General features: G+C 42.1%; 1 protein-coding gene across 3 annotated transcripts; it reads left to right on the forward strand.

The window, feature by feature from the left end:
* Positions 1–97: 97 nt before the first annotated feature.
* Positions 98–21,233, forward strand: LOC105011003 (C2 domain-containing protein 2). Of its 3 annotated transcripts, none has more exons than XM_034293117.1 (14): positions 98–1,344; positions 1,962–2,057; positions 3,186–3,305; positions 6,784–6,885; positions 6,997–7,113; positions 7,354–7,465; positions 12,304–12,412; positions 12,565–12,629; positions 12,893–13,008; positions 13,126–13,306; positions 14,894–15,132; positions 15,846–16,152; positions 16,398–16,434; positions 17,135–21,233. In XM_034293117.1, the coding sequence occupies exons 1-14, from the start codon at positions 1,030–1,032 to the stop codon at positions 18,192–18,194; spliced, it is 2,976 nt and encodes a 991-aa protein (XP_034149008.1). In that variant the 5' UTR covers positions 98–1,029; the 3' UTR covers positions 18,195–21,233. The 3 variants fall into 3 exon arrangements, with proteins under 3 accessions (XP_034149008.1, XP_034149009.1, XP_010869026.2); XM_034293118.1 differs by having other exon boundaries at positions 13,126–13,294; XM_010870724.4 differs by lacking the exon at positions 16,398–16,434 and having other exon boundaries at positions 17,135–17,472.
* Positions 21,234–21,695: the final 462 nt, after the last annotated feature.

A 21,695-nucleotide genomic window follows, 5' to 3' on the forward strand; every position in this document is an offset into this window, starting at 1 on the left:
CCCGTTTGGGGAAACCCTCTACTGATAAAAACAAGGCGAAGATGTACACACGGGCTCTTTAAAAATATCGCTATGCACCCTGGGAATAACAGTTCATGCCACATCATGTTATCAAGTTTTCGATGTCGGTAATCGTCGGTTTCAGACTGAGATGTTCTGCAAGCTTGTTATTTGGCTTAGTATTTAGGTAGCTGACGACTTCAAGGACTTCAAATTATTATTTTATTGCCTGGACATTGCCACACATTACTCTGGGTTGGATTTACACCATGGACGCGAGAAATGATGCATGGACAAAATATTTTGGACTATTTACTATGAGCTTGCCCACTAGTCGCAGCTAGATTTCTTGCTACCGACGTTAGCTAATAATTTACAAGCTAACGTTAGTATAGTACTCTAGCTATTTGAATGAGAGAAAAGTCTGGTCTGATGCTAGCTAGCTAACATTAGCTAAGTTAGCTAGCTAACTTTTGCTCGAAGCTCGAAGCTATGTTTAGCTAACTTACTGTTGTTGGCTAGCATTGCTAGGGGCTAGCTAGCAACGTGGAGCTAGTTTTGTCTAGCTACTGTACTGTAACTTGTTCGAATAATGTTTTGAAAACTGTTTCAGCTAGCTAATGTTTTCAGTACTGTAGCTAGTTGCAATATTCAAGGAAACCACTTCTGCGATTTTGTATCATGATAGCTAGCAGTAATGGAACAACCAGTTTATTTTAACGCACTCATCTCTTCTCATATTTTCGTTGACGGTTAAGCCTCCAACAGTAACCATAATATTGACAGTAGGTTAACCTAAGCTTGCATTAAGTCATTGGTTCAGTGGTTGAACTGATGGTGACAAGACTAGTTCCAATTGTATTGCTATAAAAGCTGGGTCCAGTCCTTAGTTGGCAGCTAATACTACTTATCATAAATGAACGAGGCTTTCCTGCAGATACAGCATTAAACAATGTTTTTATATTGTCTTTCTTTAATGGGGGCATTGTCATTAGCTAAATAAATAGCTAGCTAAACAAAGTTGCAAAAATGTCTGACCCAGAAAATCCCTTTTCGAATTCTAGTTTGGGAGACTTGGATTCAGAAAATCTGACTTTAAGTTCTGATTTGGGGGACCTGCAATGGCTCTGCATGATTACACTGTTCATTGCCTCCATCATTACATTGATACTGTATCTGATACAGTATTTTTACGGAGATCTACGGACACAAAAGCCTGAGACCAACAATGCAATTTTGGAGGAAGCGGACACTCTGGGATGGGCGCTGTCACTGAAAAGCTGGAAAAGTCAATGGAGAGCAGCTTGGTGCAGAGCGTTGAATGACAAATCTAGGAATTCTTCGGTAAGTTTATGACCAATCGTTTATTTTGCTAAAACGTTATTATTCATTTATACACTGACTTATATATGTATCGTAGCTACCATTAATAAAATAAAACACTATATCAAAAAATAAAAGCTGCAAGCACCGTTTCCAGTTTTCGAGAGTATACCCTCTGTGCCACCATCAAGGCAACTCTTTATAATTAAACTATCGCTTGTTGTAACGCGTGGCTAATTGGCATGGCATTGCATGGGACAGTGTAGACCAGTGCCATTTATAATTCTGCCGAGATTGACCTTTCTACACCTTACCTTCGGCACTTTCATTGTTCTCAGCTGAAACAGAATAATAACCAACGCTAATACGAATATATCCATAACGTGATCCATATTATCGTAAACAAGACCTGAGACTCAGAATAGGACAGTGTCACAATCATAAAATTCAGTGTCAATATCATTATTTCTGTTCCTTGCTGTTGTATTTTGTAAACTGGTCTTCTCCACAGCAAACCATCCAGAAACCAAATACTAATCATGATACATTTCAACACTGTCTAATTTTGGCGTAATAGCAGTTGTTGGGGCTAGTGGCTGATTCTGTCATGAACTCACCAATGTACTCAACCCATGCAGAGCCCAGTGCAACTAACATTTGAAGAGGATGGTCTTCAGTCATCAGAGCTGATGGTTGGTCAAGTGTCTAGCCTCCAGAAGTCTGCTGGTCAGAAGGTAAGATAATCTCCTGTGTTTCAGGCTGGCTTCCATCAAATGGCTCAGTACATAATACAATATAGTTTAATGCTTATTTTCCTGGTAAAGTTAAGTTTAAAGTTAGAGGAGGTATTGGGATCAACAAGGTTATTGTTTGGCAAGTTTTGCGTTTGGCTGCAGTGCTTTTTAATATACTACTGTTTACTGTTCAAAGAACAAACATGTATTCTGTGCCATTTCCTAATCAACATATGTAATGTTATAATCTGCTTTTGTAATCAGTCCACTCTTCAACTGTAGTGTAGAGGGGAGTGTGCTACTGGTGTTGCAGCCTTTTAACTTCATTTCAGGTCTGCAGTGGCCATTATCACACAATGTCCATTTGCTTCATGGGCACCTCCAGACATTTTCCCTTTTGAATTTTCAGTTTTTTTTACCTATAACAGCCTGTTCAACAGATTTTATGCAGTATGCACATTTTTATGACACCCTCTCCAGGTCCAAGTTTATGGCATCTTCATATATGCAGCACCTCTTGTAAAAGACAGGTGAACATAATTCTCAGATATTTAAGCATTCTCCTTCATCACATAGATACAGTAATTACATTAGCAAGTTATGTATGGAGAAGAAAAGCAAAACAAAGCTTCTCAGAAAGTCTGCTTATTTGTTTTTTTTGTTTACTTTTTTCTAAACAAATTCAGCTGCTGTTTTATTGTTTTCAATACATGCAGAGACTTTTGTATAAGGCTTGTCATTGTGCTGCCAGCATGAGTGAGTGTGTGTGCTGTAAGAAGCTTATGTTGTTGTCCACTTATAAGCACCCCAGTACAGAGCAGCACTAAGGTGAGAAAGGGACTGATGAAAAGGACGGTCAAGCTGGGAGAAAGGGGTGACACTTAGCTTTTATTGAGCTGCTTCCTGTTTGGAACTCTTACATTAATTATTTTCACACACTGAACTGGTACCAAAATAAGCAATACATATACACACACGCACAGCGTTAGGAAGAAGACCCATTTAACCAGTTTGCATGTTAACCATTTATGTTCGATGCAGTTACGGTAAAACATTTTAACACCAAGCACCTTTTGAATCCAGATAGTTCTTAAATGTCATTATTGAACTTGCCTTTCCTTCCTTAAGGCTGCACAGTGCAAGGTGGTTGGGGACAATCTTCAGTTCTCCCTCTGTGCTTCACCATCAGCCATGTCTCCAGGAGAGCCCTGTATGTACAGTGTGAAGATATCTCCAGTTGAATTTCAGGTAAATTAGCAGAAAAGGGTATTCCCACTACATCTGCTGCTATTGTCATATTCCTTTTATTGAAGTGCTGCATAATACAAAAAGTGGGAGCCTGTGAAAGAGGAGACCGGCGTCTTGGTTGTCTTCCTGTATTGACATAAGAGGAACATCAGTGTCCACTTTTCAGACATCTGGTCATTGGCTACATTATTTAGCCTCCATGAAAAATATTTTGCTATATGAAGCCAAATAATTACTTCAGGGGCTTGCCATTTCCTTTCTCCTTAACCGCTCTCAATAATTTGGGCATGTATATATATGTAACCCATTTAAACTTGCATTTTAAGAATTGACATAATAGACTTAGACTATTTGTACTTTATAGCGTGGATATTTTACATGGTTCCTTGTTGATTTTCAAGCAATTTGAATGGTGAGCTTTTTTGGCCCCAAACTATCTGGATCTTTTAGATAAGTGCCACGAAAGCCAACTTACCGAAAATGCCCTCACTAGTCACCTATGGGGAGGTATTGAGGTGTGTCATATGCCGACAAACTCTTCAGGCTCTGGTAGAATAAACATACCCCTTTGACACTACCATTCAGGCCATTCTTATCATGTGTCTGGGGATAAACATACTTTACTTTATGCCCCGATAAGCCATAACATTATGACCACCTGCTTAATATTGTGTAGGTACCACTCTTGCCGCCAAAACAGCCCTGATCCATTGGCATGGATTCCACTAGACCTCCGAAGGTGTGTTGTGGTATCTGGCACCAAGACATTAGCAGCAGATCCTTTAAATCCTGTAAGTTGCGAGGTGGATCAGACTTGTTTGTCCAGCACATCCCACAGGTGCTCGATGGGATTGAGATCTGGGGAATTTAGAGGCCAAGGCAACACCTTGAACTCGTTGTTGTGTTCCTCAAACCATTTCTGAACCATTTTTGCTTTGTGGCAGGGCCCATTATCCTGCTGAAAGAGGCCAAAGCCATCAAGGAATACCATTGCCATAGAAGTGTGCACATGGTCTGCAGCAATGCTTATGTAGGTGATACATGTCAAAGTAACATCTACATGAATGACCCAAGGTTACCCAGTAAAACATTGCCCAAAGCATCACGCTGCCACTGCTGGCTTGCCTTCTTTCCATAGTGCATGCTGGTGCCAATGTGTTCTCGACGCACCAAGCCATCCATGTGATGCAAACATAACTCATCCGACAAGGCCACTTTCTTCCATTGCTCCGTAGTCCAGTTCTGATGCTCACGTGCCCATTGTAGGCTCTTTCAGCAGTGGACAGGGGTCAGCATGGGTCACCCTGACTGGTCTGCGGCTACGCTGCCCCATATGCAACAAACTGTGATGCACTGTGTGTTTTAAAATCTTTCTCTCAGTACCAGCATTAACATTTTCAGCAATTTGAGCTACATTAACTCGTCTGTTGGATCAGATCACACTGGACAGCCTTCGCACCCCACGTGCATCAATGAGCCTTGGCCACCCATGACCTTGTTGCTGTTTGTGTTTGGTGATCTTTATCTGGCTGGTGCGGTTCCTATTAAATGTAATTCATTTACCGTCAGATAGAAAAAAGAAATTCTAAAGATAGTCTAAGATGATTTTTCAGGAATTACCTCAAGAACATTGGAATGTCAAATGATGACCCTTTCTCTTTACACTGCAGTATTTTGAGCGTGGGTGAACCATTTTAATAGCAAGATCCATAACTAACTTGGCACGCTTTACAGTTAAAGGTGATTTGACTCAACTCCCTTACCAAGTTAAGCAGTCTAGGGTGTTGAAGTTAACCCTATTGAATGAAGCTATTTTTAAATCAATAAGATGCTTGACGTATTGCCTCGTAGTGGGCCTGATCTGATTATGCCAGTTAGCAGTTAAAAAGCTAAAGCCAGGATTAAGTTTGGTCGAGATGGTTTTGTTAGGGCTTTTGATTGGTTCTTGTTTGTTTTTCCACCCTTCTTTGGGTTGGTTTGTTAAAGTCTTGGGCAGGCCTGTTGAAATATTTTCATCCTTTTTGACGCTATGGCAAATAAGTGACTGACTGACAGATGCTACATTCGTCGGTTTTGTTGAGTGACTGTGAAGGCATCCATAGCATATTATTTGTGTGATTCTCTATTCGACTGAGAACAATTCATGGAGGTCAATCTTAGCTTCCCATAATGAATACATCTGAGTTCCAGTTTCTGTGCAGAATGCCTGTGCGGTGATCAGTGTTTTTCATTGACTGTCGGGTATCTGACACATCTGCCATAAACAACAGCTTTTTCATTTTTGTTCCTAATGACAGAATACAGGTCACTACTGCACTTAACTGACATACAGTTATCTCTCAGTATTTTGCCTTTAAAAAGGGCAATGTCCTGGATTTCCTTACTCCAATTAAATATGCGGAATGTGTTATAAATTGCTGTTCTCCAAAAGTCCCCATCCCACTTGGAATTTTTGCAATTTTACAAAGAACAATGATGTGCAAAGCTGGTAGGGATTTATCATTTTATTAGAGTCATGGCTGTAATTGCTGCCAAAGGTGCCTCAGAAAATATTGACTGAAGGGGTGAATACTTATGCAATCAATTATTTTACATTGACATTATGGTCTTTTTGTCATAATTGTATAAATTTTTCATATTTTAACATGACATGTATAAGTAAAAAGGAACCCCAGTTGCAGTAGGGATGGAGTACCAGATGCTGCTGGAAGTTGTATATCTGTAACATCCATAACAGTTGATGTATTCCAATAATGTATCTAAGCTAGACAAGCTTGTGCATTCACCGCTTTTCTGTCTGTGTTCTGGAATGTGATCTTCAGGCTTTTACTAAATTCAGTTAGAGTTAAGATTAACTCAGAAATTAAGTCTTACATGGGAGTACTATTTTTAATACAATGTGTTTTTATGAGCCACCTGTGATTAGTCATGGGTGGATTTATTTCAATGAATTCGCCAGAAAACTGGATTGGTAGTATAGGCATTCTCCCAGGTTGTGCAGCGGTCTAAGGTGCTCTTTCATAGCACCAAGCTGTCCAAAGCAGTCTATAAACAAGCCTTGGCTGTGCGGTTTGCTGATGAGTTGGTAGGAAACCTCTTGTGTGATGCGAATTGGCAAGAGTCAGCATGCCCTCACATCACACACATGGCCCTCACGCAAGATCCAGCTATCTGTAACTCTGATCAGTGTGTTGGAGTTGTTGCCATTAGACTGGGAATCTGTTTCAAACTGCTTTCATTTTTACTTAAGCCAGGATTTTTAGTGGGATTTTCAGTGTCAAAGCCTTTATTTGGTAACACAGACTTGGCTGTATTCAGAGTTGAATGTTGGCGGGGCTATACAGTCGTCTCCCCCTACCTATCACTGTGTCTCTCATTGTTTTGGCTTGTGCTCTGGCCGGGTTGATGTATGTGTCTGTGCCAATACAGTGTGACTTTGTTGTTGCTCACAGTGATTCGGCTTCCCTCTGTTTCCCAGTTGGACTTGCAGATGAAGGAGTCTGAAGGGGAAGTCCAAATATGTTGGGGCGTGGGCCATCTGGAGACATGGGACCTGCAGCTTATTCCCATCTCCACAGAGGTACTGCCCGAAACCTGCCATTTCAATTACAGAGTTAAACATTTTAAATATGGTGCTGTCATGTGTCTCATGGAGTTCTAATGGTAGTCAAACTGTTTGCGTGTCTGTCAGGACAATGCCACCGGTCCCTCTGTAGCAGCAGTAAAGGACAGGCTGAAACAGCTGCTCTGCACTGTGCGTCCCTCTCTGATTCTAAGTTGCAGGCCTGCCGAGGCCACAGGGGCCAAGGTAAGAGGAAGTTGTTGCGTCTTTCCACTCAGAACCATCTTTAAGACTCCTCTCCCTTTGTAGATGACCTCATACACTAAAGCTGTTTAGTTTATACACCCTTCATTTTTGAGTCAGGGAGTGTTTGTTCTGGGATGGAGCTAAAGCCTGCACACCCTATTCCTCTTCAGCCCTACTCTCTATCAGTTGTATACTTTTTGTGAGGATTTATATCTTTATGTTCTCTGTCCTCATTGCTAGGTGGCAAGTCACAAGATGACGTCTCCACCTAAGCCGCCCCGCGCTCATGACTGGAAGCTGCTGGTGAAGAATATCCGGGTGACGTTTAAGGACCTGGAGGACGGTGCTGCTGGTGAGGGATACTCTTCTGTCACGTCGGTTCAACCATGGAAACATGACCAAAACACTGAAAGCGTTCCTACAGCTTTAAATGTGCCCCTGCTTGATGTAGCTACTAGCTGACAGTAGCCTGCTAGAGTTAGCTGCTAGCTAACAGTAGCTTGCTTGAGTTAGCTGCTAGCTAACAGTTGCATGGACCCCAGGGAGCCTTCCACGGAGCCACTGTTGTTCCTTTCTGACGTCAGTTGTACCCTTTGCTCCCAAATGACTACTTCAGTGGCTGAGCTGTAACTCATCACCTCCCAGCAGGGTTGTCCCTTGCTGACTTCCTGAATACATTTACGCTGATGGACTAGATGGGTGTTGTTCAGCACTTTTCCGAGTTGCCTCATTAAAGTGTAAAAGACAGTAATGCTGATCGGGTTTGCTGTTGAAATTTACAGTGTGGCACAAAGCCAACAAGGCAGCGTAGCACTGTGGGTCGTGTTTTAAATGCTCTTGTTAACTGAGCAGGTATATAATGAATGAAGGCAACCCCCAAATCATTGTGGTTCAACCTGGATTGTCACTGCCGTTTCATTGCCCTTTGGGCCTATTCATTTTAACATTATAACTTTATGTGGTGTATTGGACAGAGCACAGGAGTGGTAAGAGCACAGGAAAGTGGTGCAGAGCCTGAAGGCATTTAATAAACCTCAACCAAAAGAAAAACGTTGAACTGAAACTGCTGGCTGCTGGCAATTTCCTCCGGGTGTGCTGTGCTTGGTCCTGAATTCCCTCCGGGTGTGCTGTGCTGGGTCCTGAAATTCTGTCCGGGTGTGCTGTGCTTGGTCCTGAAATTCTGTCCGGGTGTGCTGAGCTTGGTCCTGAAATTCTAGGGAACCAGAATTTAGGACCACTGCACCACAAGAACTACTAGGTGTGTGTCCGTCTCATCATGCTTGTATTAGTACCCATTTGATATTACAACCATATTTACTTGTGATCAAGGAAAGTGTTATATACTGGTTGAGTCTGGACTCTAATCACAAAGTATACTGCCCTTATGCACTTGTCCTCACCACTTTGTCTCAGGGGCGATTCCAATGAAACCAGATGCAGCATTGATTGCTGTATTATGTGTAGGTCCAGTTTACAAAAGCGGCCTCCTCTTCCCTTAATTTCTCTTGAGGGGACGATTGAACAGCTTTGTTTACTTGCAGGGTTGATTTAATCCACAATCCACAATGTGTATTTGTGTCTCCTATGCCAGTGGCAAAGATAATAATAGGGATGTAAAGTTAATTTTGTGCAAAACTTTTCACTGAATGGAGTCTCACATGTACTTTTCATACACTGCTCAAAGAAATTAAGGGAACCAGCCTCAACGCCAAGTAGTGCCACAGACAGTCCAGGAGCTCACTGATGCCCTGATCCATGTCTGGCAAGGAGATCCCCCAGGACACCATCGCCGTCTCATCAGGAGCATGCTTAGACATTGTCCGGAGTGCATACAGGCACGTGGGGGCCATACACACTACTGAGTCACATTATGAGTTGTTGTGATGAAATTTAGGTTGGAACAGTCTGTGATGAAATTTAGGTTGGAACAGTCTGTGATTTCAGTTATTTACTTTGATTTTCGGTGTGGGTTTGAATCCAGCCCTCATTCGGTTGGTGATTTTGGTTTCCATTGACCGTTGTTACGCCATTTCGTTCTCAACCAATTTACACAATGTATAGTAAATATTTTTATCTTTAATCTATTTTGTTCATTTAGACCCAAAGTGTGATTTAAGTGTTCCCTTCATTATTTTGAGTAGTGTAGTTCATTCAAACGACTGGCTGTGGATTTGTTAATGCTGCCTTTGCAGAGAACTACTCTGCTTAACCTAACCAAAAGGTTGCTGTATGTTTTAATTCTATACATCTTTGTCCATCATGACAATCAATAGTCAATATTGCACATTAAGTTCAATTATCAGTTATAAAAATGTCTTTATTATGCAGCCTGGTTTTCAGCCATCGGAATGAACACTATTATTGAAAGTCATTGATAGAGTGATTGAAAAAACGGTAACATGCAGTGTCTTGCCAAAATGATGTCTTCAAATGGATATCAGAGTTCATTGTTGCATCCTCCTTGGCCATAATAGACATGTCGCAGCGAGCATGCTTTGGTGTGGATGTAATCTCGTACCATTTTACATCTTGCAATCCAATAGGCATCACTTGTTACGTTTGACAATTATAACAAACATAGCATTATACATTAGCTGGTGGGGGTATCTGTAGTGGAAGGGTTGACTAAGGAGATCTGGTGACTGTGCTGGCCACTCCATTATAGTCATAATACCAGCTGACTGCTTCTTCCCTAAATAGTTATTGCATAGTTTGGAGCTGCGCCATGGGGCATTGTCTTGATGTAGGAAACTTGGCTCCAATCAAGCACTGTCCACACGGTATGGCATGGTGTTCACCACCACCAAAGCACCTCCGGACCATCACATTGCCTCCACCATGCTTGAGAGATGGCGTAAAGCACTCCCCCAGCATCATTTCATTTGGTTTCTCTCACAAATGCCCTTCTTTGTGATCCGAACACCTCAGATGTCCATAACACTTTTTTCCAATCTTCCTCTATCCAGTGTCTGGGTTTTTATTCCCATCTTAATCTTTTCTTTTTATTGGCCAGTCTGAGATATGGCTTTTTCTTTGCAACTCTGACTGGAAGGCCAGCATCCCAAAGTCGCTCTTTTCTGTTGACTTTGAGACCGGTTATTCCGGGTACTAATTAATGAAGCTACCAGTTGAGGACCTGTGAGACGTCTGTTTCTCACACAAGACACTAATTAACACTCACCTAAAGGATTATTAGGAACACCTGTTCAATTTCTCATTAATGCAATTATCTAATCAACCAATCACATGGCAGTTGCTTCAATGCATTTAGGGGTGTGGTCCTGGTCAAGACAATCTCCTGAACTCCAAACTGAATGTCAGAATAGGAAAGAAAGGTGATTTAAGCAATTTTGAGCGTGGCATGGTTGTTGGTGCCAGACGGGCCGGTCTGAGTATTTCACAATCTGCTCAGTTACTGGGATTTTCACCCACAACCATTTCTAGGGTTTACAAAGAATGGTAACATCCAGTATGCGGCAGTCCTGTGGGCGAAAATGCCTTGTTGATGCTAGAGGTAAGATGAGAATGGGCCGACTGATTCAAGGTGATAGAAGAGCAACTTTGACTGAAATAACTCGTTACAACCGAGGTATGCAGCAAAGCATTTGTGAAGCCACAACACGCACAACCTTGAGGCGGATGGGCTACAACAGCAGAAGACCCCACCGGGTACCACTCATCTCCACTACAAATAGGGAAAAGAGGCTACAATTTGCACAAGCTCGCCAAAATTGGACAGTTGAAGACTGGAAGAATGTTGCCTGGTCTGATGAGTCTCTATTTCTGTTGAGACATTCAGATGGCAGAGTCCGAATTTGGCGTAAACAGAATGAGAACATGGATCCATCATGCCTTGTTACCACTGTGCAGGCTGCTGGTGGTGGTGTAATGGTGTGGGGGATGTTTTCTTGGCACACTTTAGGCCCCTTAGTGCCAATTGGGCATCGTTTAAATGCCATGGCCTACCTGAGCGTTGTTTCTGACCATGTCCATCCCTTTATGACCACCATGTACCCATCCTCTGATGGTTTCTTGAACATGACAATGAGTTCACTGTACTGAAATGGCCCCCACAGTCGCCAGATCTCAACCCAATAGAGCATCTTTGGGATGTGGTGGAACGGGAGCTTCGTGCCCTGGATGTGCATCCCACAAATCTCCATCAACTGCAAGATGCTATCCTATCAATATGGGCCAACATTTCTAAAGAATGCTTTCAGCACCTTGTTGAATCAATGCCACGTAGAATTAAGGCAGTTCTGAAGGCGAAAGGGGGTCAAACACAGTATTAGTATGGTGTTCCTAATAATCCTTTAGGTGAGTGTATTTGTCATCTTAATCAGTTGTGCACCGGGGCCTCCCACTTCTGTTCTGGTTAGAGCCAGTTTGCGCTGCTGTGAAGAGAGTAGTACACAGCGTTGTACAAGATCTTCAGTGTCTTGGTAATTTCTTGGATGGAATGGAATTGCATTTCTCAGGACACGAATAGGCTGATGAGTTTCAGAAGAAAGTTTGTTGTTTCTGGCCATTTTTAGCATTTGATTGAATTCACTGTTGCTGATGCTCCAGATATTTAACCAGTCTAAAGGTATTTGTTGCTTCTTTAATCAGCACAACAGTTTTCAGCTGTGCTAACATAATTCCAAAATGTTTTTCTAATGATCAGTTATTATAATTATGAACTTGGATTAACAATGTGCCATTGGAACACAGGACTGATGGTTGCTGATAATGTGCCTCTGTACGCCTGTGTAGATATTCCAAGTCAGTCATTTCCAGCTACAGTAGTCCTTTTCAAGATTAACAGTGTCTGCAGTGTACTTCTGCAGTTTGATGTTACTTTAATGGACAAAAAAAATGCTTTTCTTGCAAAAACAAAGACATTTCTAAGTGACCCCAAACCTTTGAATGGTATGTGAATTTATTCCCCAAAAAATGGCACATCCATTAGGAAAACAATTAGCTATCTTTTTCAGCCTAAAAAATGCTGATTTGGTACATCCCTATTATTTATTATTACCAGCCTAATAGCCAGACTTGAAGCTACTGGTTACAAATGTTGCACCGTTAGTATAGCATGGACTCAACAATGCCGTGTTAGTGGGTTCTGGGTGAGAGTGATTTTTTTAGTTGTTGTTGAAAATCTGTGTTTCTGTTGAATTCATTTTGTGTTGTGTTTGCACTTTGCAGGCAGTATGAATCCTCTGTGTGTTCTGCAGCTAGATGACCCCAAACAGAAATTCTCCACTTCAGTTTTTCAAAACACAGCCAGCCCAGCCTGGGATCAGCCCTTCATCTTGTGAGTCCTGATATTATCCATTCTAATAGCCAGTGAGTTTGGCCTCTTAGTAAAGTATCCCACCCACGTTCCTCCTCTCCTACATTCCCTCTCTCCATTGTCTTTCTTTTGCTCGTTTTCAGTTGTGTAAGAATGCCTTTTTCTCCCACCAGTGAGCTGAATGGAAGATCAAAAGAGCTCAATATTCAGCTTCTGGATGATGGGATACCTCAGGACAGTAAGTATGTATTTGTTTTTCTATTCTTGTATTTAGGCACTTGGGGAGGTAAGAATGCGAATTTTTCTGATCCAAACCTGATATAGCTTTACTTTGAAGTAGATTTTTAGAAAAACATCATCCTTGATATATTTAGTCTTATTATCCTTTGTCCTTTATTATGTTGTCATTTACTTACACAGTATCTTTTGTGTTTTTTAAACAAAAAATATGAAAGCTGTCTTATTGTAGCAATCGATTGACATTTTCTTTGTTCTTGACAGACGCCTTACTGGGTCAAGTGTCTGTGCCTTTTGATCTAGTGAAGAAACAGCCCAAAGGACAGCAAACTTTTGCACTCATGACCAAAGACCGAGTGACGGGGTCACTTACTACTGAGGCAATCTTTAAACTTATCTAACACCTTACTGTTTTACACATTGTACTTGTGCTCTTGTATACATTTATACCTCAACCCCAATGATAATCATGTAATTCCCTCCTTCTCATTCATCAGTTTACTTACCTAGAGCCCAGTGAGCTGCGTTCGTGGCAAACCCCTACTCCAGCCCTTACTAAGAGAGTGGAGATGGACCGCACAGTAATGCCCTGTGGTACTGTGGTCACCACAGTCACTGCAGTTAAGAGTAAACCAGGTCGACCTCTACCACCGGGACCTGGCGCAGGTACAGCCCTGCGTACGTATTGAATCATTAACAGTACAGTAAATATTTCGGATGTAACTCTAAAGGTATCCCAATAAGATCCTCAACAGTAGCACATGTAGTCCTATTTACATACAACCTACCGCCATTTTCTGGGTTTTTAAATTTCAAGCTTTTGGGCTGCCCCCCCCCCCCCCCAACACAATGAGGAGTAAGGCCACCTTTGGACTTCAGGACAGGTTTCCAGAGATTGATCCCCTTGACATGTCTAATAATTTTGCCGTTTTTGTGACTAATTCACCTGCAATTCTGGCACTGACTATTTCTGCCTCTTTCAAACTCTGAGATGCCTCCAGTGTTCAGACCCCATCAGTTCCTCCACATGTTGGTGTTATGAATTTTATTTAAAACAGACGTTTCTTTTCTGCCATCAATCTTAGACTGTTTGCCATGAAACCCCAAATGGCGCTCTGATGCGTCCTGTGTCCTTTGATCATCCCTGACACGTGTCTAGAACTTAATGGGAGCAAATTTAATTGATTCACCAAGATTTTGAGAAAGCACAGATCTGGGGATGGTTATAGAAACAATTGCTTAAGTATTGATAGTTACCAGGAACACGGTGGGCTCCACTGTAAGAATGGAAGATGTTTGGAATCAACAGGGCTCTTCCTAGAGCTGGTTGTCCGGCAAAACGAAGTATCTGGGCAAGAAGGGCCTCAGTTGGGGAGATGACCAATAACCCAATGGACTCGCATGCAAAGATTCAGGGGTTTTCTGCAGAGACCGGAGAACGTAAGGCCTGAATGCAAGCGCCACGTCTGGAAAAAACAAGGTACTGCTCACCACCTGGCTAGGACCATCCCTGCGGGGAAGAATGTTGGTGGGAGCGTCATGCTGTGGCAGCGACAAAATACAGAGGTCCTTGAAGAGCTTAGACTGGGGTGAAGAGTAATCTTTTAGCATGACAATGACCCTAAGCACACAGACAAGACAATGATGGAGTTGCTTTGGGACAAGTCTGTGAATGTCCTTGACTGGCCCAGCCAGGGCTCAGACTCGAACCTCATTGAACATCTGAGAGGAGACCTAAAGATTGCAGTTGACCAGCGCTCCCCATCCAGTCTGACAGAGTTTGAGAGATTCTGCAAGGAAGAATGGGAGAACCTGCCTAAATCCTGGTGTGCAAAGCTGATCGAAGCATACCCAAAGATATTCAAGGCTGTAATTGCTTCTAAAGGCACTTCTACAAAGTACTGATTAATGGGTCTGAATACTTAGTATACAAGATATTTCTCCTTTTTATTTTTAATAAAATGGCAAACATTTGTTTTCACTTTGGCATTATGGGTAATTTTGTGTAGATTATGAAATAATAATTGGATTGGATGGGTGGGTTATTTCCAATATTTTGTCCATGTTTTTTTTATGTTGCAAGAATTATCTAGATGGACATGTAATGTTGCATATAAGGGTTTGCTGTAGCTTAATCAGTCTATTGCTCTGATGAGGTATTATTTGTATTATAGAAAGTATTTGTATTAGAGAAAGTGTTCTGTAACTCTTAAAACAAAGGACCTATTGAGGTCTCATTATCTGTGGTTTCTGGTGTGTTTTCAGTGACCCCCCTGAAGCCTCCCATTAAGTCCAAGCTATCATCTCGGAGGGTGTCAGAACAGCCATCAATGCTTGGGACCATGGGGAGCAAGGCCCTGTCCGCCTCTGACACAGAGCTGCTCATGCTGAACGGGACCGACCCGGTGGCGGAGGCTGCTATCCGCCAGCTTCACGAGTCGGCCAAGCAGAAGCTCAAGTCCCCTGTGAAGAAGAGCACCATCATCATCTCAGGAGTAGCTAAGGTACCAGAGCTGGAGGAAATTCTGAATTGCCTTTTATTTTTTTACTTATTCTCAATTATAAAATTTGAATTGCCCAAACTCCAGAAGGAGATTGTCATTTAAATCACAATGTACTGCCACTGAAACGGAAGTTTTAATTCAAGCAAGCCAAAAGTAACAAGCTACTCCAAATTCAACACACACAACATTCTATAATCGTTACGTTCCACCAAAAGCTAGCTAATATGGGTTTTCACATATTATCACTTAATGTCCTCATACAAGCTGCTCCGATGTGCACAGCTGATCAAAATGAGCTATTAACAGACGACTGATTTTGAAATGTAAAACATTTAGCAAGCCATTTGTGCCAGGAGATTTTAGCAAAGTATTTAGTATGTTCCTTTCTAAATAACTCTTAAATGAACCAGCTCGCTAATTATTTCAATAACAGGAAGTGTCCTCCTACTCCGGTGTCTGCAATACAGATTAAGCAACGTTTTCTAGTGATGTGTCGGGGGGACCTCTGGGGAAAATGTTACCTCAGAAAGCGATGGCTGACATTTTCACCTGTTTACATTATTATTCTTTTTATACAGCCTACAAAAAATCTTCCGAACAAGTATTTTTTTCTTTTTTATTCAAATGACACTATTGTGATGTAAATAGGCGCCTTAGTCTCTTATTTGGTTTTTGTTGGGAAGTAAAGATTAATCTTTTCCTCGATTTCCCAGACACCTCTGTCTCAGGATGATGAAATGGCTATGATGGCCGGCTATGCTGCTGCAATGGATGCCTCCATGTCGGAGTCGGGTTCTCAGGAGATCGCTGTGGCGACAGTAGTTGCTGCCAGTAGCATCCCCCCAGAGTCTTTGGCGGCGGCCTCCAACGAGGGCCTCAGTGGAGTTGCCCAGGCTCCAGATCAACAGGCCCCAGAAGACTGGGAGAGCCAAGCAGGAGAGGAGCCAGATCCAGACAGACATGCAGACAAAACCTCCATGTCCCTGTGCATCTCAGAGTCTGGCTCCAAGAAGAGCAGAGGTGAGGGTTTGTGGGGTGAAGCCCATGCATGCAGTGTGGCAGGTCCTTATGGTCTTATGTTTCTCTTCTTGATACTAAATAAGGGGCCTTTGACTTTGTACTGATGTCGGGTCGCTGCACCGGTCCTCACTACCTGTGTTTTTCTTTCTCACTCTTGATTTTGTTTTTCAAATGTTGTTTTTCAAATAATTTCTCCCTCCTGTCTTCACCCGTCCCTTGTCACTTTCTTCTTTACCATCTTGAAGAAGAAACCAGTGCTAACCAAAAATTCTATCCTGAAGAGTAAGTTTTATCTGAAACAAGCTTGGTAGTTAATAGTAGTGAGTAGTTTAGATTGCAATTTCACCTGTGAAGTGACATGCTTGCTTTATATCTTCTGTATGGAGTCAAGTCAGTGTTGAAAGTGAAGCATGCGAGAGGCGAGGCTGTTGATCTATCGTTCCGTGAGGTAGAGGGTTTGTCCCTGAGTGCACAGGACAGGAGGGTATTTGCAGGTGGGACTGAGCTAGAAAGACATCTTGTTTCTGTTTTTGTTCATGTGCCATATCTGCTTTCAGCCACTAGTCTCTTAGCTGCTGTTAACTCCATCTGTGACTCTGCTTATCCATGTGTTGTTCAGTAGTGTATGTTTGTTTTTTTCCACTTACTGTAATGAGATTCCTTTCCTTGCAAAGGTACATTTATTTGAATTATTCCTCCAACAGGGTGTTATGTCACATGTATTATTTTTCATAAAATCTCTTGCCTGATAACACAGTCAGCTTTTCTCTGGGAGTGAAACAAGCCTCATTGCTGGACCTTGGTCTTGCGTGTATCTTGGCTCCAACTTGTAAGAGGCATTGTGCGGACAGTAAATCATGTATTTGCCCTGTCATGTCAGTGAATAGACTGGAATTACCAGATGGACAGAAAACACTCAGAGGACAGATACCATTCAATTACATCACCACATCCACCTCTGGTCTTCTCTTCCTCCCACTAGGAGGCAGCTTCCTGCACAAGAGTGCCAAGCTGTTCTTCCGTCGGCGGCGCCAGTGCAAGGACCCTGGGATGAGTCAGTCCCACAACGACCTGGTCTACCTGGAGCAGCCTGTGATGGTGGACCGGGAGAAACGCACGGCCACCTTCAGCCGGATGCTGAACCGCAAGCTGTTGCCCAAGAGCAGGAGCAGGATCAACGGCTCCACTACCCCCCAGGGGGAGCAAGACGCGGCCTGACCCCTACGCCTCCTTCCCAACCACCCTCTCCTTCCTCTCCTCTGGTTCTCCCTCCCTCTACACCGCCTCCCTTACCAGCCTCTCCTGTGGTCTTCCATCCTCCCACGCCTCTTCCCCTACCACCCTCTCCTCCTTCCTCACCTCTGGTGCTCCTTCCCTCTACGCCTCCTCCACTATCACCCTCTTCTGTAGTCGTCCGGCTCCCTACACCTCCTTCCCAACCACCCTCTCCTTCCTCTCCTCTAGTCCTCCGATCCCCCACGCCTCCTCCCCTACCACCTTCTCCTTCCTGTCCTCTAGTCCTTCAACTCCCCACACCTCCTCCATTACCACCGTCTCCTTCCTGTCCTCTAGTCCTCCACCCCCCCACGCCTCCTCCCCTACCACCTTCTCCTTCCTCTCCTCTAGTCCTTCAACCCCCCACGCCTCCTCCCCTACCACCTTCTCCTTCTTGTCCCCTATTGCTCCAACCCCCCACGCCTCCTCCATTACCACTTTCTCCTTCCTGTCCTCTAGTCCTCCAACCCCCCATGCCTCCTCCATTACCACCTTCTCCTTCCTGTCCTCTAGTCCTCCAACCCCCCACGCCTCCTCCCCTACCACCTTCTCCTTGCTGTCCTCTAGTCCTCCAACCCCCCACGCCTCCTCCCCTACCACCTTCTCCTTCCTGTCCTCTAGTCCTCCACCCCCCCACGCCTCCTCCCCTACCACCTTCTCCTCATCCTTCCTATCCTCTGGTCCGCCAATCCCCCACACCTCCTTCCCTACAACCCTCTCCTTCCCCTTCCTGTCCTCTGATTCTCCACCCTCCCACACCTCTCTAGTCCTCAACCTCCCATGCCTCCTTCCCTACCACCCTATCCTTCCCCTTCCTGTCCTCTGGTCCTTCACACCCACACGCCTCCTTCAACAACCTTGCACTGACTGAGAGATACCACTTCTTGATCCATGAATCTTCTATTATAGATTAAGAAGCCGTATTTAAGAAAAATATTGTATTTATCTCCCTTCTGCTCTTCCTCCATCTTAACCTTTCATTGGAGCAGAAATATTTTACAGATGGAGGGTTTTTGAGTGATGCTATTTAGAATGATTTTAATACCACTTCATGATTTTTTTGTATTGTAATTTTTTTGTTTTGCATTCTGCATTTGTGACCTTCTAAACCATGAGAAGAACTACTGGTGGCCAACCAGGATCCTAGTCCAATCAGAGGGTAGGAAGAGCACCCTTGACCTTTAAACTCTGGACGGGTCTCATGGACGTTGGCCAAGAGGGACCAAAGGAGAGAAGAGTGGTGTTGACATTTGCACATTTCTAGAAACATATTTTCTCAGTTGTACACTTAAGCTTTGACTCGTGCTTTAAAGATGCAATGAAAAGATCTGCTCTAGGTTAGCTATATAAATACTAAGCGGCTTGTGTTGGCCTTGTGTATATATATTTACACTGCTTGCAGTGTAGACCAAGGGTGCCAGTTGGTTCCACTGCACGGGTTGATACTAGTTTGAGATGATGACGACGACGATGATGATGATACAAGACTTATCTCAGATTAATTCATTTACGAACCTCAAAGACTCATGCCAGACAAAATATCATTCATTAAGTTATGACACAGCTTTGAGATAAATATCATTAATCAGTTATCTCAAAAACAGTGAAACTGTTCATAATCTTTATTTTTTTATAGTTTTAGAATATCCAGAATACACTAGTTCAAACAAAAAACATTACAGTAACATCATGGAGAACATGAACATTTTAGTATAAGACTTTTACGTTTTTATTTTGATCACTTTACTTCTAAGAATGATGTTTCAAATTATATGCAATTTCCTCTAGTCTTCCGACCAAAATATTTCCTCTCTACACTACAACTCTGTCTGGGTTGGTGAGGCTGAAAATAGAACCTGGATGTCTTTGTGCTGGGAGCGGGAACCAACGTGACACCACCCCAGGCATACTTGTTCCAGTGTTCACCGTTTCACTCACTGAATGACTTTTTTGCTATGTTTTTTTGAATGAAATGTATCAGAGCTTTATACATTGCCTTGACAAAAGTGATAATGAAAATGGTTGGGATATCTGAATGGTTTTACTGCTTTTGGCTTTTACCTAGCTAAAGATTTTTCTGTTTTTTGTCTAAAATAGGTAGATTAAATTAGCGCGATCTTCAGTATCAGTTCCCATTATGTTAACTGCTGTTTTTCTTCTCAGTGAATTAACCTCCTGAAAGGACCGCTATACTTCTATGAACTTTATGGCAGTACTCAAGAGGGACATAGTCAGATGCCGTTCTGTTTACAGTGCTTTTGAAAAGACTAAGGAACCCTTTTACCAGTGTAGTAGTGACAAACTGTAGTGGGAGTACCTCTTGAAAATTGTGAATTTTTTTGTTCAGGTATGAACAGTTTTAGAATGACCTGCCACCTGTGTTATTCTGGCTATTAGGTTTTTTTCAGAGGACTTGTGGCTGTATGGCTTGAATGGCTTTTAGATTAGATAAAGAGGTGCCAGTTTGATTCTTCCTCTCAATCTATATGAAAACGATCTAATCGAAGACCTGTTTTTATCATATCCATGAATGACTGACTTACTGATTGATCACACTTGTTGCTGAAAAACATTGCATGTCATTTATGTTCTAGAACCACGGCATTATTTACATTCTCTTCTGCAGATACTGTATAGTTTATATTGGAACAGTGGTGTCAAATATTGACTTAGTGCTGGTAGGGTTTCCAATGGCCCAACTCCTCCCTGTTTTGTTAAGATCTTTTTTTTAGAGCCATCTTGTAGATTGAGATGTATGCCAAAGCCCAGAGTCATCTTAAAACCTTGTTCAAACGTCTGAAAGGAAATATGGGACGTTTTAACTGTAAGATTCTAACTCCTAAGCCTGATATCATGACTGCTGACATGATCAAGATTATGCATTTCATTAAGTAAATCCATCTATGTTGAATCGCTTCTTGATAGTAACCGTTTTAGATTATAAGAAAACCTCCCATATATGCAAAATTATAAATGTGCTCACATAGTGACTCAATCAGACCATTAGATTTTAAATGAAAAGCTTACAAACAGGCTCAAACTATAGAAGAATGTCTTTGAAAATGTTTACCCAAGTTACAATTTCCCAGTGCTTAGACTTTAATATTTTTTTTATGTTGTAGATTAGAGCCTCTTTTAGTTTTGTGTTGTTTGCCATCTGTTGAGACCACATGCTCCTGAATACAAGGTGGGTGTCATCTTCAGCTAATAAATTGGGGTTACATTTGAAATGTAGATTTTTCAAAGTAAATGGGTGGTTAGAGGGCCACACAGAAGAATGTAGACTTGAATGTGTATGTCTCTTAAGTGACACCCACCCTTTAATAAAAAGCTTGTGTCTTCGCTGTTCTTGGACTCTACGTAAAAACCTTGAAATTATAAAACAGCTCGACAACCCTGTTTGTAAGCTTTCAAATTAGGTCAAATCCAGACACTTTTTCCCCTTTCATTAGGAAATGTCTTGTGATAGAGTGGGTCATGGAAAATGTGTCCTCTTTGAACACTTCCTCCTGTATGTTTTGGCATTCAGGTTCAAAAAGTCTGTCTGATCGCTTTTGCTGGGAAATTGTTCATGAAGAGAGTTTAAATCAAAAGGAAAAATTTCAAAAAGTAATTAAATCAAAATGGATTTACTAAGTATATGATAAAACTGCTTCCTGACATTTAATATTGGCGTTGGCTCTGAAATGCACAGAACCTGTTTGCCTGCTGATATTGAATTTCAGCCAAAGCCACGCAGGGATTATTACCAGTTATTGACATATCAGGTTTATCCTCTTAAGCAATAAATATTGACTAAACAACCACTGAAGTTTTCTGTTATCTTTTAAATTCCTGTGAACAAATTCGTATGGCCTTTTTTTCAATAATATTCTACATCAATGGTGAATATGGAAGCCACAGCTATTTTTTCAATTTCACATGAAGATGGCAGGGCTATTAGTGTGGTTTTCAGAATTGGAGTGTGATTTGAGTGAATGCAGTATTCTTTACTATGGTCAAATCTCAAATAAACCCCTAAACCATATACCCTATGCAGTTGTGAAAATGTGACATGATAATATGAGTGATAAATATTACATGTAGCCTAAACAAAGGTGTTGGAACTATTACCATATTGTTTTCACCTGTCCAAGTCCAACCCTCATATCTCAAAAAGCGCATAAAGTGGATTTAGGATGCTAGATCTAGGCAATTCAATGTAGCTGTGCACACAATTTTGTTGCTAGAGATTGGTTGAAGTGCCTCAACATAAGTCTACAAATAAT

Source organism: Esox lucius, chromosome 7 (genome assembly GCF_011004845.1).
Source record: "Esox lucius isolate fEsoLuc1 chromosome 7, fEsoLuc1.pri, whole genome shotgun sequence".
In the NCBI taxonomy this organism is placed as follows: Eukaryota; Metazoa; Chordata; class Actinopteri; order Esociformes; family Esocidae; genus Esox; species Esox lucius.